The sequence below is a fragment of the Sus scrofa genome, chromosome 7 (genome assembly GCF_000003025.6).
Source record: "Sus scrofa isolate TJ Tabasco breed Duroc chromosome 7, Sscrofa11.1, whole genome shotgun sequence".
Lineage (NCBI taxonomy): Eukaryota > Metazoa > Chordata > Mammalia > Artiodactyla > Suidae > Sus > Sus scrofa.
Window position 1 is genome coordinate 44834352 of NC_010449.5, and position 22671 is coordinate 44857022.

At 37.7% G+C, this 22671-nt stretch overlaps 1 protein-coding gene across 1 annotated transcript; it reads right to left on the reverse strand.

Moving 5' to 3' along the window:
• On the reverse strand, window positions 18738-19757 carry LOC100625957 (arginine-fifty homeobox-like). The gene is given in 3 exon segments (XM_013986595.2): window positions 18738-19200; window positions 19203-19289; window positions 19292-19757. Coding segments are annotated over 3 exon segments (711 nt in total). The 3' UTR covers window positions 18738-19042.

The window sequence follows — 22671 nt, forward strand, 5'->3', positions numbered from 1 at the left end:
CTATGCCAAAGCCACAGCAATGCCAGATCCAAGCCATGTCTGCAACTTATACCATAGCCCATGGCAATGCTGGATCCTTAACCCACTGAGTGAGGCTGGGGATAGAACCTGTGTCCTCATGGATACTAGTCAGATTCATTTCCATTGAGCCACAACAGGAATTCCTGGATTTTTTTTTATTATTGAGTTTTGAGAGCTTTTTATATATTCTGGATACAAGCCCTTTAACAGATATGTGATTTTCAGATATTTATCATAGTCTATGGCTTTTTGTAGTCATATATCATGAAAGTCATTCTTTTCATTCTTTTTGTAATGTCTTTCACAGACCCTGTTGAAGATTTTAACTTTGAAGAAGGTCGTTTGTTTGTTTGTTTGTTTTGTCTTTTTGCCTTTTCTAGGCCCTCTCCCTTGGCATATGGAGGTTCCCAGGCTAGGGGTCTAATTGGAGCTGTAGCTGTTGGCCTATGCCACAGCCACAGTAATGCAGGATCTGAGCCATGTCTGTGACCTACACCACAGCTCACAGCAACGCCAGATCCTTGACCCACTGAGCAAGGCCGGGGATGGAACCCACAACTTCATGGTTCCCAGTTGGATTCGTTAACCACTGAGCCACGATGGAAACTCCTGATGAGTTTAATTTATTAACTTGTTCTTTCATGGATTGTGCTTTCGGTGTTGTAGCTAGGAAATTTTTTCCTAATCCAAGGTTGTAAAAATTTTTATCTATATTTTCCTTCTAGAAATTTATAATTTTATATTTTGTGCTTAGGTTTATAATCCATTTTGAAATAATTCTTATATATATAAATTGTAAGAGGTATGGATTGAAAATTTTTTATATGGCTGTCCAGTGGTTCTAGCATAATTTTTTGAAAAGACTTTCTTATTTTCACAGAATTGAATTTGCACTTTTGTTAAATTCAATTGAACATATATGTATGTATCTATTTATGAACTCTTTATTGTATTTCATTGATCAAATTTTTTAATATTTATGCCAATACCATGGTATTTTTATTGCTGTAGATTTATAATGAGCCTTGGAAACATATAGTATTAATTCACTAAATTTGTTCTTTTTCAAAGGTGTTTTGGCTGTTATATTCATTTTTCCTTTTCATTTCTATATGAATTTAGAATCAGTTTGTCATTGTCTACAAAAAACTTGGAATTTTACATAGGACTTTATTATATTTGTAAATAATTTTGGGAAGAAATGGTATCTTAACAATATTGAGTCATTTGACTCATGAATATAATATATATCTCTGTGTATGCAGACCTTCTCTCAGCATTTTTCTAATGTTTTCAGTGTATATGACTTTCACATTTTTTGTCAGATTCATTTCTCATTATTTCATCATTTTTGATGATGTTGCAAACAGTATTGTTTTTAAACATTTACTTATGATTACTTATTGATAGTATGCAAAAATATAATTGATTTTTGTATTTTTTGCTCTTGTATCCTGAACTCCTCCTAAACTTAGTCATAAGTTTTGTAGTTTTTTTTTTAATTTGTCAGATTTTCTATGTATACTTTTTTGAATCATGTTTTGCAAATACAATGTTTCACTTCTTCCTATGTCTTTTATTTCTTTTTCTTGCTTGATTGCATTGGCTGGAAACTCTAGTATAGTATTGAATAGAAGTGATGATAGCAGACATCAATGTCTTTTTTCTGATCTTTGGGGGGAAAGTTTTCAACTTTTCACCAATATGTATACTATACACTTATTGTAAATGTCTTTACACTTATTGTAAATGTCTTTTATGAAGTTGAAGGAATTCTCTTCTATTACTCATTTGTGGAGAGTCATTAGAAATGAATATAGAATTTTGTCAAATGCTTTGTTTGTATGTCTACTGAGATGATCATACAATTTTTCTTTTTAATATCGTTATTATGGTAAATTGCATTGATTAGTTTGTAAATGTTAAATCAACCTGTCATTCTTGGTATAAATACTCTTTTGGCATAATGTATTTATTATCTTTTTATCATTATTGGATCAGATTTGCTATAACTTTGTTTAGAATTTTTGCATCTATCAGGAAAATATGTAGGGCATTTGGATGGCAGAGCTGTAGTCATTTTTTTCAGCTCCTGACTCATTCTCATTGCATAGTGCAGGATTTTCAATTGGCTTCTGTATACTGTAGTCTGCATAGACTCTGTTTAGTCATCTCCAATCTTAATTGCTCCACATGAAAAACATATAAGAATAAAAGCATGTTGCTTCCATGCAAAAATTATGAGTGAATATGGAACAATTAGAGTCCATTCATATCCTCAGTATGATATTCTGGATAATTACACAGTCTCAGTGTCTGAGACTGAGCAAAGTAAGCAGACCCCCAAAACAGAAAAAAAACAAACAAACATCTTTTTTGTAGTCAGGCCATTCCAGTCTAAAAACAAACAAATAAACAAACAGAAACCCAAAACACCCAAATTCTTATTGGAATATGTATAGTATATCAAAATAGAGATTTATGACATTAAGAACCATGTAAAAATAGAACATTATTATCTTTTCATTTAGCTCAAGAACAAGCCTGATTTATTTGCTTTTAGCCTTTAAGTGAATGCTGGTGATCTTAGATTTATATGACCAGTGGTGGACTTAATGAAATAATACCCAGTGTATGAATCCCCATTTTACTAGATATCTGTATAGAATATATTGGTGAGAAGTTTGATTCAATTCATGGATTACTACCTTTTTCCCTCACAGGTAAATGAGAAAATTCTTGAATTGAAATGGAAACCAAGGCCCACTTTTAGCCAATCAAAGGTATTGTGACTTGGAACAGTTAATTTGATTTCCTGATAATCTGGGGTACCAGCTTAACTATTGTCTTGATTCTTCATCTGAATTTGTTATAAAAGCTGCATAATGGTTTCTAACTTTTTGTTCTAGGAGAGGAATGAAGAAAAAAATTTATATTCCATTCTTTTTATTTATTCTAGAATAATTATTTAGATGTCATGTTTGCTATTAGCATTACCATTCAGAAGTATTACTTATCACTTTTAGTTAAATTTCTATCTATTAGAACTAAAGATAGAAAAGTTTTTACCCTCTGATAGAAATGAAAAACTGTGACTGTTAATGTCTATGTTTGTTATGATTTAGCTGAACTCACTGGAACAAATATGTCTAAAAGTAGCTGTGTCCATCTATAGAATGGCAAAAACTGTAAAAAACTGCAAATGATTTGATTTTTTTTCTTATAAAAAGTAAAATATTTTATTAATGGAGCTACTACTTGATTTTTATGAACTTCATCTCATCAGCTGGATCTGGGATTGTAAAATATGCCTGTACCCTTGGGTTTCAACCCAAACACACACACTCTCTCTCTTCCTCTCCCTTTCTTTTTTTCTAGTTGAATGTTTTTGTTTATGTTACTTGGGCAGAGATTGCCACATAATATGAAGCATCATTACTGATTCTAAATAATCCCCAGTTAAGATGGAGCTATGAAAGGTAAATGAGAATATCGACAAGAGAAACTCTGCAAGCTTGGTGAGCAATGTCGGAAGAGACCTTAATCAGTGCCTTGGATCTGTTTAATAATAATCAGAGATGGTAATTGACTTGGATGCAGCCTATGAAGTACTTGGCACAGATCTGGAAAACATAATGCAGAGCAAAGACAGACTTTAAGTTTCTTCGAGGGCTCTGGGCTAGGGATCACATTTCTTCTTTGACAAAACCTGTTGTAAATCTGATGTCTTTTCTCTTGAGCTACCTGGACACGCGTCTCTGAGTGTGGAAATGAATGCACATGGATAGTCGTAGTATCCACTCATGATTTTTCTGTGCCATCTAGGCAGGTCGCAGAGGTATTGTAGTGGGTTTAGTGAGTCATACTGATCAAACACTATTGCTGGATTCGAAGTCATCAGTGGAGACTAATATGCTCTGACAGCCAAAGTGCCAAAATCGCTGTTCTGTAGTTGAGTTGGTTGAACTTCGACATGCCTAGGCAGTCTGAGTGGGTGGGTCTGACAAAGGCATGAGTTACCAAATACTCTGGATCTGAGGTTGTGGTGGTCAGTGACATATGAGTACAGCCAGTGTCCTACCTAGTGAATCTGAGCTGTGATAATGGCACCTTTGGCAGGTAATTTTGGATCCTTTCTTAAGTGTCCTTTGACCTGCTTTTAGGTGAGTTATCGCTTTGATCCCTAAACTATCTGCTCCAACTCTGGTGCTACTGATGCATTTTTTTTGAGAGTTTATCAGAGGTGGAGGCAACCTTTAGTCCTGTAGTCACACCTTTCACTGCAAGGCCAAACACAGTTCATTGTGTTAGTTCGCCAGGAGCTGTGATGTTTTGGAAACCAGAGCTACATATACTAGTATCTCAACATTAGGTCTTAGCTACTCTATTGTGAGGTGACGTGGGCCAGATGAGTGGTTCGTGAGTCCTTTCTACTCCCTGACAGAGTTTTCTCATTGATAGAAGCTTCCTCAACCTGTGTCTTCTGTTTATTCAAGCTTTTGAGCTGGGCAAAGAGACCTTGTGAGATTGAAAAATTGATAACTCTGTTGTGATTGGGAGAGTGATGACCCAGCACAGGCATCAGCAAAACCCTCCTACCTGCTTTGTGGGCATTGGGACCTGGAGTGTGTTTTGATCTATGTTAATCCTATACGAGTGAGAATCCTTTGGTTGTTTCAGTTAATCAACTAACTTAAATTCAATACTATAGCTTTGGTGGTCTGGAGAACCAGTTTGTTAGAAAAGTTGCTTTGACTGCCCAGCCATTGTGTCTTCCCACCTTGCTATGCTTATTAAGTCCTAAACATTTGTTGGGGGCCCACTGTATTTCAGTTATTTAAAATAAGTGTGCATGTCGTTGTATACATTTGAGAATACTATTTGGAACTGGGAGAGAAGTCTTAGTTTCTATCTGTATCAGACATTGAGTAAAAGGTGCCATTGGGGTGAGATGCCACAATTATGAGGATATTTACTGAGAATCAATTATGTGTCAAATACAGTAACGCTGCCTATATAGCAGTGAAAAATGCTGGCAAAAAATATATACTTCGATAGCACTTACATGCTATGTAAAAGTCAGAGTGGGATAGATGATAAACAAAATATATAAGTAAAATGTGTGGTATGTTAGATGGTTGTTAAATGTTATCTAGAAACATAAAGCATAGAAAGCCTCACTGAGAAGGTGACGTTTGAACAAAGACCTGAAGGAAGTGAGGGAATAAAGAGCATCCCTGGGAGGGGAACAGCATATGTATTCCTGAAGTGAGTTTAGAGTATTGAATGTAAAGCAAGGCAAGGCATGTATGAAGGGAGAGACTAGTAGGAGATGAGGTCTGAGGAGCCATGTGGGAGGGTACAGGTCAGAGAGGGTTTGACTGTTTTTGTGGGCGCAGTTGATGTATTTGAGTCCCTTAATGCAGTTGGAATAATTCGACCATTCTCAGGAAGGACTGGCTGCCCAGGGATATTTACAAAACATATTTCTATTATCCATGTAGTTATCCCACATACCAGCATCTCTATACAGCCTATACTGACATGTGTAGGAGGGGGCAGCTGGATAGCCCCTTTCAAGTGGATAGCCAAGTCCCTTTGTGGGGAAGAAGGAAGCAAAGGTAGGTGGTACTCCTCATCGTGATGGTTTCTTTATTTATTCATGGCTCCATCCATGGCATGCGGAAGAATCTGTGCCACAGTAGTGACCGGAGCCACAGAAGTGACTATCCAGATCCTTAACTGCTAGGCCACCAGGAAACTCCCTGTGATGGTTTAATAGATTGTATTTTACCTCATCTTCAAAAGATTGTGACTTAGCAACTGAACAAGAACAACTGCTTGTGAATTTGCCGGTATAAAGATGTTTAAGAAGGTTACACTTTTTAAACATCTTGCTAATTTTCCTGAGGCATATCTAGTATTTATTATTTTTCAACTTCAAAGGAGGTAATTTGGGGTGACAATCTCAAAATCAATTGAGAACAGTTTTTGGAGCAAAAATTAAATTTTTGGTGATAACATTATATGGAGAGCTACCTGAATGGATGGATAGATAGATACATGGATACATAGACAGATAGATGATAGACAAAATCTTGCTTGCCCTTTATCAGTCTGAATGAAATCATAACTCCTGGATGAAATATGTATTAGATTAACTCATCAAATGCTTGTCCCTCTGACAGCATTGTATTAAGCCAACAGGTAACATCCTGACATTCTAAAGTAAAGAGATACAGCTTCTCTTTTTCACTGCATTGCTCATTCTCAAAAGTGAAATTTTCTCTCCTATGTTCCCATTATCATCTTGATATGATTCATGGTGGCCTCTTAGATTGCTTCAAGGGATGTGGATAATTTAATGTGCTCTTATTCAAAAAATACCTTTTCTATTCCAGCAGGTTTTTTTTTTTTTTTTAAACTGGGATTACCATCTAGGGGGTCTATAGAGAGGCTTTAGTGGTTTTATTTGCCCTTTAATATTATATGCATGCATTTGTGTGTATGTTCTCATGTAGATTTTTCCGAGCAGGTAATTCTAACCCTCATCAAATTCTCAAAGAGGTGTATGATCTGAAAAACATTAATATCACTTGTTTAATAGAAAACATTTTAGTGGGTGTTGGGAGGCAATAAGACACAGCATGAGGTTGCCATATAGGAAAAGGCATGGCTGGGGCATTGAGGGTGTTCACGTCAATGAGCAGGCATGAGACTCTCTATACCAGCCGCATTACTAAGGAAATAATCCAAGGAGAGAGCATTTCAAAGGAAAAAATAAGATGAGGTTTTGGCACTGACGAATTCACTAATGGACCCAATTCTTGGGGAGAGAAGGATGGAAGGAGGGAGAGTTTTGAGCTCTTTGCCATTTATTGCTCTCCAGCTCAGAAGTGTGTCCTATCTCGGGGTAGTTGCATTTAAGCATCTTCTTTAGGCGCACAGCCTACACTGGGTTACAGAAAGGGAGCCTGCTGAGGTCACAGGGGCACAATGGTTTCTGTTGTGAAGAGCTGTAAAACAAGAACAACTCTTCCAAGAAAGGAAGAGAGGAGACTTCACATTAGAAGCTTAAAAAAAATTCATGTACCATTTTGGTGAAGTTTTTGTGGATATCATAAAGAGCTAGAAAAAAAAAAAGACTTGCTGGGTGATATAAATGCTGAAGACTGTAGATTCTTCAAGGTTCAAAGAAGAACTTACTGAAAGGAAAAACAGAAGCTATAATAAAATAAGGAAATATGTAGAAATTTTCAATTTAATATTTTAAATTCAATTCAACAAATATGTTATATGCACCAGTGAGGCTCTTAAGGAGACAAAGGAGTCTATAGACTATCCTCTTAAGGATCTCTTAGGAAATTAAAAGATGGGGCAAGAGGAGAAAATGTCACTGATGGCAGAACAAGGGAATGTGTATATTTCACCACCACCTTCTAGTTGCAAGGCCTAGCAACTTGGAGGGACCCTGGACTGGAAGTGTTGTTGAGTACAGATGAATATGAATTCCCTTGGTAGGCTAGAGGAATTACAGCAGCATGTAGCACTGCATTTTTACACAACAGCTGCCCAGAAGTGGGTATTAAGGAGAGGAAACTGTAATAGCTGGCCTAAAACATAAAGTATAATGAAAATATTTTACGGCCAGTTTGGAGCAGCCAGTAATAAAGGTGTCTAGCAATGGTGAAGGAGAATTTACTTTCCTAGAGACTTGCTGGGGTGAGAATTTCCTGCTGTGGTGCAGTGGGTTAAGAATCTGAGTTTAGCAGCTTGGTTGCTATGGAGGTGCAAGTTCAATCCCTGGGCTGGGAACTTCCATATGCTGCGGATACAGCCATTTAAAAAACAAAACAAAACAAAAAAAACTTGCTGGGTGATGAAAATGCTAAAGACGTAGATTCTTCAAGGTTCAAAGAAGAAATTACTGAAAGGAAAAACAGAAGCTATAATAAAAGGAAGAAATATGTAGAAATTTTTAATTTAATATTTTAAATTCAATTCAACAAATATGTTATATGCACCAGTGAGGCTCTAAGGATGAATAAGAAATATCTGAGCCAAGACATGGAAGCAACCTCGACAGAGGAGTGGATAAAGAAGTTGTGGTACATATATGCAGTGGTATATTAGCCATAAAAAAGAGGGAAACACTGTCATTTGCAGCAGCATGGATGGACCTAGAGATTATCATGCTAAGTAAAGTTAGACAGTGAAGGTCAAACATCATATGATATCACTTCTATGTGGAATCTAAAAGAAGGATACAAATAAACTTATTTGCAGAAAAGAAACAGACTCACAGACTTTGAAAACAAACTTATGGTTACCAAAGGGGACAGGTGATGGAGGAGGGATGAACTGGGGTTTGGGACTGGCATTTGCACACTGTAGTCTATGGAATTACTGGCCCACAGGGACCTGCTGCATAGCATAGGGTTCTCTATCCAGTATTCTGCAATAATCTATAGGGGAAAAGAATCTGAAAAAGGAATGGATAATTGTATGTGTGTAGCTGAATCACTTTGCTATGCAGCAAAAATCATCACATTATAAATCAACTATACTTTAATAAACTTTAAACAATTTAAAAGTCTCTGTTTGATAATAAAAATAAGAAATATCTGTATTTTCAGGGAACTGCTAATATACTTAAACACAGTTGAGAGCAAACGTTGTAGTAGTGTAGATTGTGATACGATACACAGGAATAGCATGTGCAGATCATTTTGCTAGGGGCTGCAGGAGATGCAAAGATGAATTCTCACCTTAAGGAGCTTAGTTTACACCAGTGAGGGGAGTTACATCATGCATACAACTAACCTTCACATAAGCAAGGGTGTATTAGCTGCCATCAGAGACCATGTTATCTGGGTTAAAGAAGGTGAGCTCCTATCTGATTAAAGGAAGTAGGAAAAGGGTTCAAAGAGGAGGTGATATTTAGGAACTTTAAAGGATAGAACTTTGTCAGGCTACTAGATGTGTTTAAAAGGTACATAAGTAGAGTAGGGATTATTTTGATTTGGTCAAAAAATGCTTGTATGTATAAGTAAACTATGAGTGACAAATAATCAGTGACATTGTCTTCTCTGGTCTTTTCTAGAAAACTGTAGATAATTACCCTCTTCGAGGCATGGAGAGGACCAAGATAATCTTTGATGTCTTCTGACTCTATAATCTAGTCGTCCTCAAAGTCTGCACCCAAGAAAAGTAAACACCAATTCATTTAAAATAAAATTTATGAGCATACCTAAAAGGACTTGGAAATGTCTTATAAGTGCCTCTATTAGTGATGATAATAATAATAGCAATATATTTTACTAAATTCTCTAAAGCACCTTATGAATAATGAGTTATCATCCCTACGTTTCAGATGAAAAAATACTCAGAGAAGTTTAGCAGTTGTCCCAAGTTCACACAGCCATTAAATGGCAGAGCTAGGACTTCAGACTATATCCTACTAATTCCTAAGACTGTTTTCTTAACCACTACTCAGTACCATCTTATTATTATTATTATTTTTTACTGGAAGCACAATGTACAGAAAGGTTGTGTTGGAATTCCTATTTGTCAATAGTGAAATCCCTAGCTAATGGAAGTAGGGAAGTAATTTGTTAAAGGCAATTGGCCAGCTCATAGAATCTCCAGGAGTGTCAGAGAGTCAAACTTGAAGACTATGCATCAAGATGCATACCCAGTCCCACTGCTGCACTTATTTAGCGCAGGCCCCATGGGGCGCTGCTAACAGTGATGGTGTGTGGAGGTGTGTGTGTGCTGGGACGTAGGCCACTGCTGCTCCTAAGCCCTGGATATTGCAATACTTCTCAGGCAGAATAAGTTCCATGTGCTATGTTATCCCCTTTCTCATTTCACTGTCTTGAAAGTGTTTGCGTGTGTGTCTCATTGGTAGAGCTTAAGTCATATGTCATGACAAATTACAAAGGAATCTGGAAAACAAATGTCTAGCTTGTAACTTGGGGAGGGGAGTTGTAGATTAAGAAATTTCCCATCAAGGAGGGATTTTCAGAAGGTTCTGGCGAACTGAGAATCAGTAGCCGGTAGAGGTTCATTTTGTGTAAGATTCTAACATTTATCTAAATTGTTCTTTATCTGTCTGGAGTTTCCATCAGCTCTTTACTTCCTTGTATTCAGAAGGTGACCTTACCACCATCTCAATTCTAACACCATGCCAGTAGTGACCCAGGCAGTAAAAAATATATCACCGAATTAATTTAGTGGAAACACTAAAACATTCATGGTCTTAAAATTTTTAACAGAAGCCTGTGTTTTCTCCATTAAAAAAATTAATCGGGTAGGATGTCTTTAATCAAAAGACAAGTCAACTGGGTTGCACAAAAGAGCAAATAATAGCATTGTAACTTTACAAATTCTCTGACTTTTAGCTGCTTTTTATAAGCCTGAAAAAAATATCAAAAGCAGTAAAAACTTATATTATTTCTGTCAGTAGTCCTTTTCATAAAATGTTGTGAAAACAATCTCTTTAAGAAGGAAGCAACATACTGAGCGGCAAGCCTCAGTCACAGGAAGTTCATTTTTTCTTTGGCTTACAGCCCAATGCCATCAGAACTAATTAAAAACAGAGCCACGCTGGTATGGGGCTCAGTGTTTGGGTTTTACAATAACAGAGTCGCAAAGCAGGGGGATGTCTAATGAGAATAGTTTCTGAGTTTGTTTTGTAGCGTTGGGCAACTATGTCAATTACTGGAACTGCAGCTCAGGGCCAGCACCCATGCTGGGATGTGAGAGAGTCTTATTGCCTTACAGATTGAGCTTCCACTTTGATACATGTGATATGCATGTCACTTGTATACTGGTGCTGCTCCTTGGCTGCAGACTCTATGGGAGGAGGCTGATGCCACCTTGCTGCTCTCGTCTGAGGCCAGATCAAATGTTACCAGGCCCAGATTTCATCTGCATCATTAGCTATGCTCCAGTTAAAACATGAAGCATGTCTTCTGGTTGGGAAATTATTGGAAATGAGGGCTCTGACTTACACAGCCCTGTGTAATGAGCTGCTGGAGAATTAACGTGGGATGGGAGAGCGGGCAGAGAAAGACCAAGGTAAAGAGAGAAGAAGAGCAAAGCAGTATGGCCAATGTTTAGGGCTAAAATATCTCCTTTGCTTTGAATTATGTGTAATAGTAATAAAAGCAGGATCTTTTTCTTTTTCCTTTTTTTTTGATTTGGTTAAAGAATAGAAAATTCACTTTCTCCTTCGCCTTTTTTTAAAAAAAAAGAACTTTTTAATTTTCTCTCTGTGAATATGGTGATCATGATGCCTGGTCTTCTGTTCAATTAGGAAACTGATGAGCAAGAAGGAGGTAGGGTGATAGAAAAAGCTGGTGGTTTTAGATAAGAAATTATCAGTAGGGTACTTGCCATTTTGGGCATAGTCTCTTCAAGTTCACAATTAAATCTTGTGTTCAGGGTGATTTTTTTTCCTGTCCTTTATGCAAAACATGGTGGAAAAACATTCCAGTGTCAACCAGTGAATATATTAAAATATAACTGCACTAAAACGTGAACAAATTTTGCATTCATTCTTTTTTATGACTTAGTGCATTTAAAGGTAGTTGAGTTTATTTGTACTGTTTCATTTATATTCCTGTTTCTTATTCTAAGAGTATATGCAGAGAAAACAGATAATTCTAGTCAATGGATTCAAATAAATATGGAAATTTATTAATTAACTTATGTAATCAAGCCATTAGTCATCTCAGTAATTAATCCCTTATGAAATATATACCTAGTTATAGACAATCTTCCTTTATGCAAGCAGGCAAGCATAAGACACATGAAAGTGTTACAGGAACAAGAATCTAAGAGGGTTGATATACATATTCTTGCAATATTTATAGAAATTAATATATATATATATATGTATTTGTCTTTTTGCTTTTTCAAGGGCTGCTCCCGCAGCATATGGAAGTTCCCAGGCTAGGGGTCTAATTGGAACTGTAGCTGTCGGCCTACACCACAGCAACAGCAATGCCAGATCCAAGCCACATCTGTGACCTGCACCACAGCTCATGGCGACATTGGGTCCTTAACCCACTGATCGAGGCCAGGGATTGAACCCGCATCTGCATGTATCCTAGTCAGATTCTTCAACCACTGAGCCACAATGGGAACTCCTATAGAAATTAATCTTAAACATTTAATCATCTTTATATTATTTCTTAATCTCAATGGCAATTGGGCATAAAGAATGATGTATTTAAAAAGTATATGCAATTAATTATATTTTGCAAAATAGAGCATAATTTTATACCTTTTGTTTTCTCCCTTTGATTGCTCTCAAAGGTTGCTCTCAGTGTTCTTCAGTTAATGTCATTATTTCTCCCTGGTAATATGTATAGTGTATGCTTCATTACAGAAATATATATATCTGCCTTGAGAGTTATACATACTGAAACCTAATAGGCTGGGATTTCCTTAATGCCTCTCTTTTTAGCACTTTCTCCCACACCTCCAAGAGTGCTTTATTCAATACCACACAAAACCTTTGAATAGTATTTTGAGCTCACTATTCTGTACCTATGCTTTCCAGTGTCCTGGTTTCTAGAGGGCTCAAAGAACAAAACTGGAAGAAGACCATCAACAGTTTGGAGTGTGACAATAACATGAGGATACAGGGAATGTCATGCTAGAACACTTGGTGATGCTATGGCCAAAAGAAGAGTGCAGTATATTAAAAATGAGCTTTGGAACTCTGGTGCCTGTTAATTTGGACCAGAGAAAGGGACAGGGAAGGCAGGAGGAAAGGAGAAAGATTGGGGCTGAAGGATGTTTTGGCAAGCAGAAACTTCTTCAAGTTAAACTCAGGTCCTGGGACTACACCTGAGGAAGATGGACCAGGCTCCTCCCAAAGTCTCCTTTTTCCAAATAGAAAAGGACTCCATGAACTCCATCTTCAGTACAACATTGGCAGGGAAGTGGTGCTTGCACTACAAATCCTGCAGATGTGCAACATTGACCAAAGGTGGCTGGTGGAGAAGTGAGGTTAGAACACCAGCAGTATAAAGGAAAGGCATTCGATTTTTTTTTCTTTTACTGCAAAAAGAGATTAGAAAACACGAATGTGCTCAGGGGACGTGTGGGAGGTTTGGGTATTTTACAGTTTTTACTTTAGTTCCTGTTTACACTTAACTTCATGGATAAATAGAATCTATTTACATAAGCAATTCTGTAGAGCAGCCACAGTCCCTTGTATAATCCTTCTAATGCAAACAATGATTTTATGAACTATGGCCTTTAGTATTATAATTAGGGAAGGGGAAGGTGAGAGGACAGTCAGTCATTCAATCTGGTGTATATTATATGCCAGGTACTTAATGGCATATCTCATTTATTTCTCAGTAGTACTCTCAAAACAGGAGGTGGGAATTATATTTCATAGGTAAGGAAACTGGGGCTCCAATGGTATTTAAATCAAAGCTATGTAATTTGTAAAAGGCAGAACTGAGGTTTGAATGCAGTGTTCCTGACTCCAGAGGCTGTGTTCTCTCCATTCAACTATCTGTCATTTCCATTTCTATTGTATTTCTTAGGGAATTTGAAAGTCATTATTATCCAATGGCTGTTCTGAAGGAACTTTTAGGCACCCACTACTTTTTTGTTTGTTTGTGTTTTAGGGCCACATTTGTGGCATATGTAAGTTGCCAGGCTAGGGATTGAATTGGAGCTGTAGCTGCCAGCCTGCGCCCCAGCCACAGCAACATAGGATCCCAGCCACAGCAACATAGGATCCAAGCCACATCTGTGACCTACACCATAGCCCAGGGCAATGCCAGATCCTTAACCCACTGAGTGAGGCTAGGGATTGTACCCATATTCTCATGGATGCTAGTTGGGTTCATTACTACTGAGACACAGCAGCAACTCCAAGGTACCCACACCTTAAACAGGAAATTTATCTGTCTAATAAAGATAAAGATAACATCTTTGGTGAGGGCCCACATGATACGATTACACTAGTGTGTGTTTGTGAGGTGCTTTACCACATACGTAGCAGATTTCCAAACATCAATGTAGGAGTTTTCATACAGGAGATTCATGTTTAAAAAGGTTGAAGACAGGTACAAAGAATGCTTCTGGAATTAATTAGAATGATCATATTGGGTTTGATTCCATGCCCCTCTGCATTGTTCAAGGAGTTTGTTGGATTAGAATGTACTTAAAGTGGTAGTTTATGGCAAACTGAGATTTTAGGAAAAGTACTTCTGTGGCCTCTTTTCATCCAACTCTTGTAAGAGACAGATTTCCCTGTGTGAAGGATTTTTTTTTTTTTAACATTCCTGGCCACTGAATCATTGCTAGGATTTTAACATGTTCAATATGATGGTGTCAAGAAGTTGAATAAATGATAAATGGAGATTTTGCGTTCATGCCATCCAAATTTATCGCCTGTCAATTCAGTGGTACCAAGTACTCCTCATTTCCTGTCTAGGGACCATACAATGGCAGTGGTGTGTGGGGTTGGTGTGGTGCTCTTTGAATGTGGCATAATTTCAGAGATGTGAGGTAAGCTTCCCACAGAATCAGGATTCGTGTGCTAAGAACACCTCCTAGTTGGGCAGCAATGTTGCCCCTGGTGCAGAATTCTAATATTGTCATATTCCTCCGGACCGTATCAGTTCTTTCCTTTATAAATCATTTATGACGCTCTCATTGGATGCAAATCATTTTGGGAAGGTTATGAGGAGAGAAAGCCAGACACTGTACTCAACAAAGCTTCAGTCTGCTAGGGCGGTTAAGCCATGTGGAGACAAGTATATTTACAAAGTGATCTCAACAAAGTTCTGGGAGGTCCAAGAGGAGATGACATTTTAGCAACTTTGCTGTTCTTTAAACCAGTCATCCCCTTTGGCCCTGAGATATTTGAAGAAAGCAAATATCAATAGACAAATTTTGCTTTTCCAAAAGAAAAATAAAGCCAGCTCTCTTTTTCTGTAGTCTTTTGGAATTTATTTTTTAGTAACTTCTCCATAACATTTGCCCCTGAATAATTACTGTTAGTGGTACATGTATATGGGGAAAGTAAATAGTTGCACAGACTAGCAGGATGACGTGAGATCCTTCCGCCTCATGGGAACATATAGTCATTACTGCAGCTATGACCTCATCCAAAACAGAAGTAGGGAATGTTGGGGTATCAAAGGAATTCTTCTGCTTAATGTGAATTTGGTTTGTTGGTCTATCTCTTAGTATGACCTCAAATTCATTCACTGAAAATAGATACAGAAGAGCCTAATGTAATGAAGGTTTCATTGGCGGTGGTCCTATAAACAGTTGAAACTATCTTTTTATGTCCTCTCATTATAGATCTTGAGGAAGGAACCCACTACAATGAGGTCCCTTGACCCAGCACTAGCAATTTTGTATGGGTTTATTTTAGTACCATCAAACTTTGTGATAATTAGCACCAAAAAGTTCTCCTTAATCAAAACTTAAGAACTGCCTCCAAAATATTGAGTATTTCAAAGACCAGCAAGCCAAAAGCATTAGAATAGGATAATCATGCCAGTGGTATGGTGGCTGACTTGCCTCTTATCGTGGCTTTACTCATGAATGGTCAGAATAGAGGAAATACAATATGAATTGACCGGATTGTTTGGAGTTTAAGTGGGAGTCTGTAGCATGCATTTTCCTGAATATTAAGGCTGAGTAAAGAATGTTGACTGAGGTGGGAATGTAATGGTGCAGCTGCTTTAGAAAACAGTGACAGAACACTGTAAACCAGCTATAATGGAAAAAGATAAAAATCATTATACAAAAAAAAAAAAAAGCTGGCAGTTCCTCAAATGGTTAAACATTTATGACCCAAAAATGTCATAGCATAGTTATGACCCAAAAATGTCATAGCATATTTAGAGCAGTTTTATTCATAAGAGCCCAAAGCAGAAACAACATAATGTCCATTGACTGATGGGTGTATAAACAAAATGTGGTATATCTATATAATGGAGTATTATTTGACAATATAAAAAAATGTAGCATTTATACATGTGATGACAGGGATGAACCTTGAAAATCTTAAGTGAAAGAAACTAGTCACAGTGCAGCACATGTTGTATCATTCCATTTACATGAAATGTCCGGAATAGGCAAATGTATAGAGTAAGAAAGCAAGTTAGTGGTTGCTGAGATCTGAGAGTGGGATTAGGGAATCAGAGGGCAATGGCTAAGGGGTGCAGGAGCTTTTGGGGAGTAATGAAAATGTTTTACATGGTGGTGGTGAGTACACAACTCTGTGGATAACTAAAAGCTACTGAACTGTACAGTTTGAATGAAGTGTTTGGTACATGAACTATATCTTGGTAAAGCTGTTTAAAAGAAAAGGGTATTACCTGTATACACAGCTTGGGTGTGTAAAACCAAACCACTTTATATTATCAGTTTTAAAACCCTCACTGGTATTATGCTAACCGACCTTTGGTCTCTTTTAATAAAGATTTAGTAAGACTTGTATTCCACTTTATAAGGTGGGTATATGAGAGCTGGGGGAGCTATCTGATTATTACATGTAATACACCGGCAATGCTTTTGGTCACTATGTAAAAGAAACCCCTTTTAACCATGAAAAAAATCTGACTGAAGTCATTCACAAGAGAACCATATTTATTTCAGAAGTATTTTGTAAAGGCAAAAGTAATTGGCAATAATATATATTGAACTTGTAAATATTATATATACTTCATGAAGTTAGGTCTGAAACTTCTGGGCTTTTGTCATGTGATACTGCATTTGAACTCTGTTCTTATAGCATGAGACCTCTCGAATTCATAAACATTAACAATTGTTTTTAGCTCTTTAGGACTATACATAGAATATGAGATGTGGTTGTCATATGCTCTGTATCACACAGCAAACCATAGAACTGGGACATTGGTATTCTGCTTACACCATATTAAAGTACTGCTTGGCAAATATGAACAGACCAATATATTTTTTCTTTTTCCTACTCCTTTGATTAACTATATAGGAAGATGTCAGTAGTAGAAAAAGGCCTTGATTTTTCTCAAAATTAAAAAAAAACAATCTCAATGTCTATGAAAACAAATAAAATTCTAAAAATATCAACAGTAAAAACAACTCAAGATATCATCTTTAACTTGGGTGCAGTCAATAACTTGAGCATGTAATTGTTAAGGATACATTTTCTTTCAAGAAATACGTGTATAGGTTGATCAAGTAGTATGCTGGTAAATGATTCACAACAAGCTTTCTGGGAAAAGAGAAGTTCCAATCTGTAGCCACAGAACTATGATTTCCACCATGATTTCAAGCCACCTGTGAGATGTCTCTCATATGCAGGTGGGCACAGACACACAAAATGGCTCTTGAGAGCGTGAATAAGCTGGGTGCTTCCTAACACACATACACAAATACACAGACACATGTAGTTGTGCACGGGCATAAATGCACCATCATTCATAATTTAAATAACTCTGTTGGGAATTGAGATGTTCACCAACATGTTTTTCTTGATACACACAAAGCTATTTAAAATTTCACCAAGTTGGAGGTTTCTTTTTCAAAAAGTAAATGATCAAATCCCTTGCTTATGATATAGAATACACTTCAAGAAATGTAATTGTTTATGGATCATTCAAAATCAATTGCCAAAGTAGTAAAGTAGGACTCAGGTTCTCATTCTGACTCAATCACTAAATAGGTATGGATGTTGGGGTGTAAGAGAAGAGAGACAGGGAGAAAGAGACAGACCACCTTAATTGAGCATCACCTCAGTGATCTCCTTAGGTCTTGATTTCCTTCACTGTCAATGAGCAGTGAATTAGATAAATTTCATGGTCTCTTGCATTTCAAGCTGATGAATGTAGTCATTATGAATTAATAATATATGCCAAAGTACTGGTCTCAGTGCATCATGATTCAAGTGATTATACCTGTTCCTCAGGATTGCTTTCTTTAGCTGTTTTTCATACTACCCTTATTTTTGCTCTTAATCTGTAGATTTCCTTTGCCCACCTTTAGTTTGTTGCTTCTAATCTCCTATGGGCTTGAGAGAAGCAAACTTATAGGAATGGTTTGTCAGCCATGAGCAATAACTGAGGGGCTGACTCTCCAAAGAAGAGTGCTGAGTGCTAGATCATGTCATGAAATGTTTTTTTTTTTTTTCATTGAGAGGTACTTATTTTATTATGTCTCTTTATTCTTGATTTTGAGAAATGCTTTTCATTCTGTAGGTTAATCATATAGCTGGAAAATATAGCCTAAATGTCATTTTAAAAACTTGACTGTTGGAAACATGAGTTTATAACCTGCTGCCAATGAAAGTGGATGACAGCATTCCTGTCATGGCTCAGCTGTTAATGAACCCAACTAGTGTCCGTAAGGACATGGGTTTGATCCCTGGACTTATTTAAGTGGGTTAAGGCTCTCGTGTTGTCATGAGCTGCCATGTAGGTCCCAGACACTTCTTGGAGCTTGAGTTGCTGTGGCTGTGGTGTAGGTGGCAGCTGCAGCTCTGATTCGACCCCTAGTTTGGGAACCTCCATATGATGAGGGTGCAGGCCCCCCCCCAAATAAATAAATAAATAAACAAATAAATAAATACGAATGACACCTGGAGTTCTCTGGTGGCCTATGGTTAATGATCAGTCTTTGTCATTGCTGTGATGCAGGTTCAATCTCTGGCCCAAGAACTTCCACAGCCAAAAAGAAAAAGAAGAAAAAGAAAAAGAAAAAAGGATGAGCCCTAAAGGCTGATGACCTTCTTTTAAAAAGTCAAAGATAGTTTTGTGAAGAGGGAATTTTGGAGTCTCATTGGCCATCTAAGGGACTAGAAAGGCCTTCTCTAGGGAAACTTGTGGGGCTGATTGTGTAATACTGAGCTATACTTGGGGGAAACTAGTTTTTACAACATTTGCATGGACATCAAATCAAGACTGAGCCAGATATTTGGGTTAAGACAAACAGCCATATACAAGATGCAAGAAGATCCTTTTCTGTAATGTCTGATTTGTTAGTACTTTGATCAGAGAAAGTCCACCATACTGGAGGGCTTCTGGAATTCCAGTCTGTCTCTTAGACTGTAGGCTGCAAAGCTCCAGCTTATCATGCTGAACCAGGTTTGCTTGGGAGATAAGCCTACAGCTGGGCTGGCAAAGATGCTAAGAGAAGAACTCTGTTCCAACTGGGCCTTGTTGGTGAGAGATACTGATACAGAGAGTGGAATGAAGAACTGTCTATCTCATCCTCATCAGGAAAACTGTACAATTCCTAATTTGGTCTATGTCATAGGCATCAGAGTATAAAGCAGGAATGGAGGCCACTAGTCTCTCCAATTGAGGATCTTGCATTTGAACATCGCTTGTAGGACTCTCAGTGATGATAGAGTTCCCTGCCCACTGGAAAGGGCCTACAGGTTGAACTGAAAGGAAGCTAGAGGAATCTGAAACTTCAGGGAAAAAATAATGAGGACTAGTTGATGCTGTGGGTATCTTCTTGGCTGGAAGAGTCTGGTTTGGTGGCTTGAGTGATTGCTGATGCTGTTGCTGCTGCTGCTTCCTCATTTTGAACCACCAGTTCCTGAACCAGATCTTTATTGTTGACTCTGGTAGGTTGAATTTTAAACCAAGTTTTCTCTGAAGATTTTTGTCTGGAAACATGTTGTAGCCAAACAGAGCCTCCAGTGCTTCATGCTGTGTGGGGGTGAATGAGATACATTTGTGATGCTTTTTCCATTTCATGTGACCAGCTGGAAGTTCATGCTGGAATCATCTGTGTAGACAAAGGGGTCTGGCTGGTGATTCTCTTGGGCCATTTTGCTCCTCGGGAGTGCTGACATCTGGCAAGGACAAATATATTACCTGCCTTCTACAGCCTGTGTTCATGTAGGTGTGGTGATTCTGTCACGAATTCCCTTGGAATGCCCACTCTCAAGCCTGCTTGATATGTCTCTCTGGAAATGCAGTTCCTGCGGTGTCTCATGAAGTGTTTCTTGCTCAGAATTTTACAGTGATCGGAGAGCTGAAGTTGCTAGGTAAATTTATCTGGGTGATTTAATTATATCTTTACAGTGCATTTTTATTACTTAGTGGTTATACTGTATTTTGGTTATATTGCAATATAGTTGATAGTTTTTAACAGAGGGAATTTCAAGAAATGTGGGTTTTCTTAGTGGGCAGATTTTAGTTTTTAACAGAAGGAATTTCAAGAAACTCAGGTTTACTTAGGGGACAGATTTTTAAGAAATCTAATTTTTATATATAGAAAAGTCGAGGAAGAGATATTATCTCAAAGCTACATTGTATATTTAAAGCAGGAGGGTTGTGGCTCAGTGGATTAAGGACCCACTGTTATCTCTGCGAAGATGCGGGTTTGATTCCTGGCCTCACTCAGTGGGTTAGGGAACTGGTGTTGCAGCAAGTTGTGGCATAGGCTGCAGATGTAGCTTGGATCTGGTGTTGCTATGGCATAAGCCGAAGCTCTGATTCGACTCCTGGCCTGGGAACTTTTATATGCTGCAGGTGCAGCTGTAAGAATTTTAAAAAAAGCAGAAGAGAGATTAGAATTCAGATTTCCTCATTTTAGGACCATTCACACATTCCTAATTCATCATCTACCTAAGAGTTTCAGTAAATGGGTCATGGTACCTACTCTGAAGAAAATTTTATTTCCAGGGACTTCAAAATAGATACATAAAATTCAGTGTCACATTCTATTCTTTAAAAGTAGTTTGGTTTTGAGTCACCTTCTCTGGTGAGAAATTCCAACTCAGTCATTCTTGCGGGTTCCCTGTTTACATTAAGGTTTATGGGTCTTGAGCAGAACCAAAGGTGATTACAGGCCTTGGCTAGTGACCACCTCTGCCCATTGATCCTCTTTCCAAGCAGGTTCCATCTTCAGTTGTTCTCCATAGTAATTTTTAGATTTGAGGGTCATTGTTGCTTTCACACCACATTTGGGACATGGGGAATTTTTCAGAGTTTGTAGTATTGCCATTTCTAAATTTTTTAAAATGCTTTTTTTCTTGAAGTTCTTGTATCCCTTGTTTTTCACTCCTCTGGGACAAGAGATCTGTCTCCTTTCTCCAAGTCAGTAAGAAATTCTATTTATTTTTTTCCCTTTTTAAAAAATTTTTTTTAGGTGGTTTCTGAATCTGATGAGTGATCATAAGGTTGTGGGTTCCATCCCTGGCCTCGCTTAGTGGATTAAGGATCCAGCATTGCTGTGAGCTATAGTGTAGGCCGCAGAAGCAGCTCAGATCCTGAGTTGCTGTGGCTGTGACATAGGCTGGCAGCTGTAGCTTTGATTCAGTCCTTAGCCTGGGAACTTCCATATGCTGCAGGTATGATCCTAAAAAACAAAATAAAACAGAACAAAACAAAATTTATTAGAAATATAGTCAATTTACAATGTTGTTCCAGTTTCTGCTGTGCAGCAAAGTTATCCAGTCATACATATGTGTATATACAATCCTTTTTTAATATTCTCTTCCATCATGGTCTATACAGTAGGACACCATTGCTTATTCATTCTAAGTAATAGTTTGTATCTACTAACCCCAAGTTCCCAGTCCATCCCACTCTCTCCTCTTTCCCCCTTGGAAACCACAAGTGTCTTCTCCGTATCAGTGAGTCTGTTTGTGTTTTTGTTTTGTTTTTTTGTCTTTTGTATTTTTAGGGCTGCACCCACGGCATGTGGAAGTTCCCAGGCTAGGGGTCCAATTGGAGCTGTAATCACCTGCCTATGCCAGAGACACAGCAACGCCAGATCCTAGCTGCATCTATGACCTACACCACAGCTCACAGCAATGCCAGATCCTTAATCCACTGATCGAGGCCAGGGATTGAACCTGCAACCTCATGGTTCCTAGTCAGATTCGTTTCCGCTGCACCACGATGGGAACTCCTATTCCTATTTTGTAGATAGGTTCATCTCTGCGATATTTTAGGTTCTACATATAAGTGATATACAGCATTTGTCTTTCTCTTTCTGACTTACTTCACATAGTGTGAGAATCTCCAGTTTCATTCTTGCTCCTGCAAATGGAATTATTTAATTTTTTTATGGCTGAGTAGTATTCTGTTGGATATATGTACCACATCTTTTTAATTCTTTCATCTCTTGATGGACGTTTAGGTTCTCTGTATGTCTTGGCTATTGTGAATATTGCTGCTATGAATATGTGGGTGCATGTATCTTTTTGAATTATAGTTTTGTCCAGATATATGCCCACGAACAGAATTGCTGTATCACATGGTAGTTCTATACTTAGTCTTCTGAGGAACCCCCATGCTATTTTCCATAGTGGATGTACCAATTTATATTCCCATCAACGGTGTAGGAGGGTTCCCTTTTCTCCACATCCTTTCTAGCATTTGTTATTTATAGACTTATTAATGATGGCCATTCTGACTGGTGTGAGGTGGTACCTCACTATAGTTTTAATTTGCATTTAATAATTAGTGGTGTTGAGCATTTTTTCATATGCCTACTGGCCATCCATATGTTTTCTTTGGAGAAATGTCTGTTTAGGTCTTCTGTCCATTTTTCAGTTGGATTGTTTGTTTTTTTGTTGTTGTTGTTGAGTTGTATGAGTTGTTTCCATATTTTGGAGATTAAGCCTTCATCAGTTGCATCATTTGCAACTATTGTCTC